The sequence below is a fragment of the Eriocheir sinensis genome, chromosome 19 (genome assembly GCF_024679095.1).
Source record: "Eriocheir sinensis breed Jianghai 21 chromosome 19, ASM2467909v1, whole genome shotgun sequence".
Classification (NCBI taxonomy): domain Eukaryota; kingdom Metazoa; phylum Arthropoda; class Malacostraca; order Decapoda; family Varunidae; genus Eriocheir; species Eriocheir sinensis.
Window position 1 is genome coordinate 14,891,655 of NC_066527.1, and position 8,356 is coordinate 14,900,010.

The 8,356-nt window shown below is 43.5% G+C and overlaps 1 protein-coding gene across 1 annotated transcript in view; it reads right to left on the reverse strand.

Moving 5' to 3' along the window:
- Nucleotides 1-8,356, reverse strand: part of LOC127000983 (putative neural-cadherin 2) — a 179,071-nt gene that overhangs the window by 24,459 nt on the left and 146,256 nt on the right. The window contains exon 22 of the mRNA XM_050865157.1: nt 7,098-7,289. Coding sequence (XP_050721114.1) covers nt 7,098-7,289 — 192 coding nt within the window. The remainder of the gene's footprint in view (nt 1-7,097; nt 7,290-8,356) is intronic.

The window sequence follows — 8,356 nt, forward strand, 5'->3', positions numbered from 1 at the left end:
TGTTTAAGTCAATATATTAAGTCCCTATATAGCAAGTTTCCTAACCCGTGAAATATCTTAGTCATCCTCTGCATAGATTCTGACAACTTGATATCCATTCTATAGTAAGAGTGACCAGATCTGAACCGCATAACCCAGATGAGGTCTAACTAACGCTGAATATAGCTTGAGGATGACTTCGGCGCTGATGTTGCTTACGCTCCTTGAAATGAAACCCAGTGCACAGTTTGTCTGAGGCCTGCATAATAAGAGGAGGCTTAGTAAGATGAAGAGGTAGAGGAGGAGGAGGAGGAGCTGTTTGACTGAAGGGAAAGGAGGAGGAGGAGGAGGAAGAGGATGAGAGGAAGAGAATTACTGTTGGATCTCGTTTGGGGTTGAGCAGAAGGAGGAGGAAGAAAGAGTGGAGGAGGAAGAAGAGGAAGAGGAGGAGGAGGAGGAGGAGAAAGTTTGGGTGACATGTAGCTTGTCAGGAAAGGAGAAGGAAGAGGAGGAAGGAGAGGAGACGAAAAATAATTGAATAACTGAGTATGAAATGTGATCTGTCTGGAGGAGGAGGAGGAGGAGGAGGAGGAGAAGGAAAAAGAGAAAAACGAGAGAATGAGTGAGTGAGTGTGATAGGTACTCAGTCTGAATAAAGAGGAAGAGGAAGAGGAGGAGGAGGAGGAGGACAAAAAATAGGGGAGGAGGAATAGAAATGAGGCGTGTAAGGAAGAGAAGGAGGAGGAGAAGGGAAGAAAGTGAATAAAACTAGGGAGGAGGAGGAGGAGGAGGAGGAGGAGCAACAGGCGAAACAGAAGCAACAAGAGGCAAATAAAAAGGAAGAAAGAAGGAAAGGAAGAAAGAAAGGAAGGAAGGAAGGAAGAAAGAAAAAGAGAAAGAATAGATGAATGAATGAAGGAATAAAGGAAACACTGAGGGAAGGAAGGGAGAAGGAAGGAAGGAAGGAGAGAAAGAAAGAAAGAATGAATGAATGAATGAGAAAAGGAAGAAAGGAATGAAGGAAGGAAGGAAGGGATGAAGAAAGGAGAAAGTAAAGGAAAGGAAAGAAAAGGAAAGAAAGGAAAGAAGAAAGCATAAAGGGAGAAATGAATAAATAAAGAAAGAAGAAAAGATGGAAATAAGAAAGAAAAGAAAGAAAATAGAAAGAAGAACGAAAGAAAGGAAATAAGGAAAAAGAAAGGATGACATAAAAAGAATAAAAGACGAGAGAAAAGTATGAAAAATAATAATAAGTATTTTTCCTTAATTTCTTTTACTGCAGAGAAGAAAAGAAGAAAAAGAAGAAAAAAAGAAGGAAAATAAGATTTAATAAAGATGAAAATTAAAAAAAAATGCCTGTAAATCTCTCTCTCTCTCTCTCTCTCACGGATGCGACACAAGAAAAAAGAGGAAAAAAAGAGGTTTGCTCAAATTCCTCTTAACTCACGGTGTCGTTGATGAAGAGGAGGAAGAGGAGGAGGAGGAGAAGGAGGAGGAGGAGGAGGAGGAGGGTATGCAGGTTGGTAGCGAGATTAGGTAAAGAAGAAGGAGGAAGAGGAAGAGGAGGAGGAAGAGCATTAGGAGTAAGAAGAAAGAAAGATGAAAAGAAAGAGGAAGAGAGGAAGGAAAGTAAAAAGGGAAGGAATAAGAAGAAATAAATAAAGAGAAGAAGGGAGAAGAGAAGAAGGTGAAGAGGAACAGAAAGAGAGGGAGGAAGAAGGGAAGAATAAAGAGAAGAATAAACTGATAGAAGATAGAAAGAGGAAGAAGTTGAAAGAGAATGAAAGAAGAAGGGGAGAAGGAAGAAGGAAGAAGGAGAATGAAAAGAGGAAAGGAGTAAGGAAGGAGAAAGAAAGGAAAGAGAAAGGAAGAATGAGAATAAAAGAAGAGGAAAAGGAGAAAGAAAAGAGGGAAAGAAATGAAAAAAAAGAAATAAGAGAGAGAGAGAGAGAGAGAGAGAGAGAGAGAGAGAGAGAGAGAGAGAGAGAGAGAGAGAGAGAGAGAGAGAGAGAGAGAGAGAGAGAGAGAGAGAGAGAGAGAGAGAGAGAGAGAGAGAGAGAGAGAGAGAGAGAGAGAGAGAGAGAGAGAGAGAGAGAGAGAGAGAAAGAGAGAGAGAGATGAAGATAAAGAATAGAGAAAAAAAGATGAAAGAGAAAAAAATGAAAATAAAAAGATAAAAACACTAAAAGATTAAAAAACGAAGAAAATAAAGAAGAAAAAAATGATAAAATGTAGAGGAGGAAGAAAATGGAAGAGGAGGAGGAGGAGGAGGAGGAGGAGGAGGAGGAGAGGTAAAAAAGTGGATGATAACGCGCCCGTGAAGTGGAGATGAGAAAAGTGGAGATGACCAGCGAGGAGATGACGACAGATGACGGAGTGGAGGTGAAAAATGGAGATGGGAAGTGGAGATGGCTTGGAAAAGGAGAAGGAGGAGGAGGGGGAGGAGGAGTAGGAGGAGGAGGAGGAGGTTGGATGGAGGAGCAGCAAGAAGAGAAGGAGGAGTAGGAAGTTAGGAAGAGGAGGATAGGAGGAGGAGGAGGAGGTTAGGAGTAGGAGGAGTAGGAAGTTAGGAAAAGGATAGGAGGAGGAGGAGGAGGAGGACGAGGAGGAGGAGGAGGAAGAGGAGGAGGAGGAGGAGGAGGAGGAGGAGGAGGAGGAGAGAGAAAGCAGTTGTAATCATGAAAATAAAATTACGAAAAAAAAAAAAATGAAGTGCAATAGAGAAGGAAGAGGAGGAGGAAGAGGAGAAGGAGGAAGATGAGGAGGAAGAGGAGAAGGAGAAAGAGGAGGAGGAGGAGGAGGAGGAGCCAGACCCGCCCTAGAGCCATTTATCCTACTCATTGCTACAACAGATTTGCCATACTGGAGGAGGAGGACGAGGAACAGAGCACCTTCTTGGTCGGTGACTCTATGATTCGCCATCAGGTGGTTGAATTCTGTGGCAGAGTCCCCCGTCGCAGGCGTAGCTACTGTTATCCTGGAGCTGGTGTTGACGACATCACAGCTGCACTGGACGAGGTCTCCGCTGTGGCCTCTAATGACTCACTCTTTGTTCTCCACACAGGTACAAACGACGTCACCACGACCCGGTCTGAGGAACTGCTGGACAAGTACCGTGGCTCATCCAGCAGTATAAGACTAAATCCCTAATATTATGATTTCAGGAATTCTACCACGGACGTGGGATGAGGGCGACTTCTACAGTAAGGCCTTCAGCCTCAACAACCGCCTGCAGACTCTCTGCGGAGCTTGACGTCGAATTCTTTAACGCTCTGGAACGATTTCTACGGCCAGAGTAGACTTTTCAAAGGGACGGCATACACCTGTCCCCATCAGGGCAACCAGATTTGGAAGGCTCTCAACAACGCCATACGTAACGCCATGAACAACAAAAACGACTCTCAGCCACGTCCTTCCATCCCGCCCGTGTAAATAGACACCTCACACCGCAACAGACTCGTAACATTGAACCCTCCAGTACCTCTATTACCAAGCTTCAAGATAACCTAAGAGTCCTTAGTTTCAATGCGCGTAGCCTAAGAAACAAATTTGATGAACTGCGATGTCTTGCTCTGACAGAAAACTTTGACGTAATTGCTATAACCGAAACATTTATCGACACCACTAATATTGATTTAAGTTCCGAATATAACATAGATGGCTACAGATTCTTCAACAATGATCGTGTAAACCGTAGAGGGGGTGGTGTCGCCCTTTTTGTCAAAAGCTACTTGCAACCTACTGACAAAACACCCAGAAACAGTAACGTTGAACACTTGTGCGTGCGAGTAAACATTGCAAACGTCAATTTAAATATATCTGTCACTTACAGGCCTCCGGGGCAATCACTTGATGGCGATCTTGAAATGTACAGCGTCTTAAGGCAGTCACTTAATAACAGCGACTCACTGATACTAGGAGACTTTAACCTCCCCCATATCGACTGGGCGACACTGTCGGGTACAGAAGGTGAGTCCCATAGAATGATCGAATTTCTAGAGGAAAATTATCTAAGCCAAATGGTTTCTGAACCAACTCGACATAATAACATACTTGACCTTGTTATAGCGACCCAAGATAACCTAGTCAGTAATGTCACGGTAGGAGAACACCTCGGTTCCTGCGATCATAAACTAGTGCGCGTTGACATTAGAGCTCAAACATCGGTGACTGAAAATAAAGTTAAGGTGCCCAATTTCAAAAGAGCCAACTTCGTAGAAATCCGACGAAAACTAATAGATATGCAACTATCAGATGACGGCAATGCAGAGGACGCCTGGCTAAACTTTAAAAATCACTTACTCACTCAGCAGGACACATTTGTCCCCTTGTGCGAGAAGCGAATTAACACTAATAAAAGTCCACCTTGGTTTAATAGCGAAATTAAACACTCAGTCAAGGAGAGAAATTGTCTTACAGGTTAAAGAAAGACCAAAGCACGCCCGAAAACATTAGACTTTACAATGATGCAAGGCGACGAGTAAAAAGATCAGTGCATCAGGCAAAGCGTAGATATGAAGTAAATATTGCAGCCAACTGTAAAATAATCCGAAATCCTTCTTGAGGTACATTAACACCAGAAATGCGATCAGAAGTTGTATTGGTCCTTTAATAAACAGAGACTGTGCACTATTGACTGAGAGCGAACACTTTGCAAAACCTATTAAATAATTACTTTTCCTCGGTGTTTAATAATAACAGTCCTCCCACCACCACCACCAACACCAGTACTAATGTAAATCCCGAGCATGCATTGTCTAACTTTGAAATAAAACCCGATGAAGTCCTTAAAGCCCTCAAATCACTTAAACAAATAAAAGTCCTGGACCTGATAAAGTATATCCAACTCTGCTGAAAGAAACAAAGAGCGAAATACTCTCCTCCCTCACAACCGTATTCAATATGTCCTTGCGACAAGGCATTGTCCCTTCAGATTGGAAAAAGGCTAACGTGACACCGATTTTTAAGAAAGGAGACAAAAAGTACCAGGTAATTACAGGCCCATTAGTCTAACTTCGGTTGTAGGTAAGCTACTTGAGGGCATAATTAGAGACAAAATTGTGAGTTACCTTGAAAGCCACTCATTAATTGGGGACTCACAACATGGCTTCCGAAATAAAAGATCCTGCCTATCAAATCTATTAACCTTTTATAACGACCTCTTCACTGTTTATGACGTAACCAAATCACTGGACGTAGTCTATCTAGATATAGAGAAAGCGTTTGATAAAGTCCCGCATCATAAATTACTTTACAAATTAAAACAAATAGGTATTGACGGTCAGGTAAACCAATGGATCGCGAATTGGTTGAGCAACAGACAACAAAGAGTAGTGATTGACGGATTTAACTCAGAGTGGGCGCCTGTCACTAGTGGCGTCCCTCAGGGCTCGGTTCTTGGCCCAGTGCTCTTCATTATTTACATCAACGACGTGGATGTTGGACTCAATAACCGCATTAGTAAATTTGCAGACGACACAAAGATTGGTAACTCGGTTCTCACTGACGAAGACAGGCAAAGCCTCCAAGAGGATTTGCACAAAATTTCAGCTTGGTCGGATAGATGGGAGATGCCCTTTAACGTAGACAAGTGCCAGGTCCTTCAAGTTGGAACGAGGAATAAAAAGTTTGATTACGAAATGCGCGGCGTTAAACTCAAAAGCGTTCAATGCGTCAAGGACTTGGGGGTCAAAATCGCGTCAAACCTCAAATTCTCACAGCAATGCATCGATGCAGCAAATAAAGCGAACAGAATGTTGGGCTTCATTAAAAGAAACTTTCTATTTAAGAATAAAGATGTAATACTCGCTCTACAACAGTTTAGTCAGACCCCACTTGGAATATGCGGTACAGTTTTGGTCTCCCCACCATGCAAAGGATATTGCTAAATTAGAAGGTGTTCAGCGTCGGGCAACGAAAATTATCCCTTCCTTGCGCAACAAATCCTACGAAGAAAGGCTTTCTACCCAACATGTTCTCTCTTGAGAAACGTCGCCTCCGAGGAAAACTGATCGAATGTTTTAAAATACTTAATGGTTTCACGAATGTAGACAGATCAACATTGTTTATGATCGATGACACTTTGCGCACGAGGAACAATGGCGTAAAACTCAGATGTAGACAAGTAAATTCAGACTGCACCAAATTTTTCTTCACCAACGTTGTAGTGCGAGAATGGAATAAGCTCCCATCATCAGTGGTCCAGTGTAACACGATTGACTCCTTCAAAAATAAGCTCGACCGTCACTTCCTTCAACTTAATATCAACTAGAGTAGAAATGCAACGTTTTGGAGTCTTCTGATTAATGTAAAATCACTTAGGTTTAAGGACAGACCACCAAGTCTGGACCATGGGGTCTGTGTGGTCTGATTTTCTATGTAAATCTATGTAAATCTCTCTCTCTCTCTCTCTCTCTCTCACTCTCTCTCTCTCTCTCTCTCTCTCTCTCTCTCTCTCTCTCTCTCTCTCTCTCTCTCTCTCCATATCCTCAACATCCCTATAAAATCAAAAGCCTTCTCCTCCTTCTCTTCCTTACCATCCCTATCTTACATCTCTCTCTCTCTCTCTCTCTCTCTCTCTCTCTCTCTCTCTCTCTCTCTCTCTCTCTCTCTCTCTCTCCCCTTATTTTTCTTATCTCCTCCCTTCCTCTTATTATCCTTTCCTCTTCCTTTTAAGTCTGGTTTCTCGTTCCTCCCCTTCCTCTCCTCTCTCTCTCCTCTCTTTCCTTCCATCTTTTCATTCTTTCCTATCCTCTTTCTCATACCTTTCCCTTAGCTATCCTTTCCTCCCCTTCCTCTCCTCTTTCTCTCTATCTTTTCGTTCTTTCCTATCCTCTTTTTCATATCTTTCCGTTAGCTACTTTTTCCGCCCCTTCCTCTCCTCTTTCTCTCCCTTCTTTCTTTATATCTTTTCGTACTTTCCTATCCTCTTTCTCATACCTTTCCCTTAGCTACTTTTTCCTCCCCTTCCTCTACTCTCTCTCCTCTCTTTATTTTCATCTTTTCATTCTTTTCTCTCCTCTTTCTCATACCTTTCCATTAGCTAACTTTCCATCCCTTCTCCTCTTGCATCCCCTTCCCTCTTCACCCTCCCTCCCTTCTTCCCTTCCCTTCCTTACCTGACGAACACCACCTTATGCCACTGGCCGTCGGTGAGGTGAGGGCTGGACAGGCAGAGCGAGGCAGGAGGGCGCGGCGGGAGGTACACACGCACGCACACACGCCCCCCCACCAGCTCCAGCCGCACGCCCCCTCCGCCCCCCTCAGAGCTCAAGGCGATCAGCTCCCCGTCCCGCCGCCATGTACGGTACCTGTAATGGGAATGGTGGGAATGGTAATGGTAATGGTGGTGGTGGTGGCGGTGATGATAATAATAATAACAATAACAATAATAATGATGTAAGTACCGTTTTTTTCTACTGCTTCTGTTACAACACCACCAACAACAAGAGCATACTACTACTACTACTACTACTACTACTACTACTACTACTACTACTACTACTACTACTACTACTACTATACTACTACTACTACTACTACTGCTACTACTACTACTACTACTACAACTACTACTACTACTACTACTACATAAATGATACCTCCACCCATGTTTATTTTCCCGACACATAATTATGGAGGGCTCCATAGCTTGGAGGTCATTAGCCCCAACTCTGTTCGCTAATGAATGTGGCATCCAACCATATCACTAATACTACCTGACACTAAATCACCTATCATCTATTACGTCTAGATCCCCCTTTCCTTCCCTACTCAAGTCACTCCCGACCCACCCTAAGGTCACTCTCCACCACTGTGGCTTCATAGTCCATATTGGAGATGTTGGTGGCTTTTGGGCCAGAGTGTCTGGTGCCCCAGAGACATAGGATGGCCGACCTGAGCAGGGAGAACGAGAGGCGACACCTCATCCGGGCGACAACGTGGCTCCTTGGCTGATGCTTCTTTTCTGAGATTTGTTCCGCGCAACAGTTACGGCCTTCAAGAATAGATTAGACAAGTATTTTGAATCCATCCAGCAACTAAGATATTACTCATTGTCGTAATAACGTTAAGTTCTTTCGAATACTGGTGTCCTTGTCCGCTTTTATCGCCCGGTTAGTGGTAACAGTAATGGTAGTTCTTTCCTCTTTCCTACATAATTTCCATGCAGTTTTTCCATGCTGCATGGTCCTTTTTCCTTTCCTGCCAGCTTTGGCTGGAGGGATGGTGGGGTGGGGAGGAGCCTTCGCCTTTGCTGTCCTTCATCTTCCACCTTTGATTAGATAGTTAGTGTAGCTTGTCACAAACAGCCTCGTAAGGACCAGCAGGTCTGCTGTTGTTTGTTCTTGCTTTGTGTTGCTTTGTGTTCCTCCTCCTC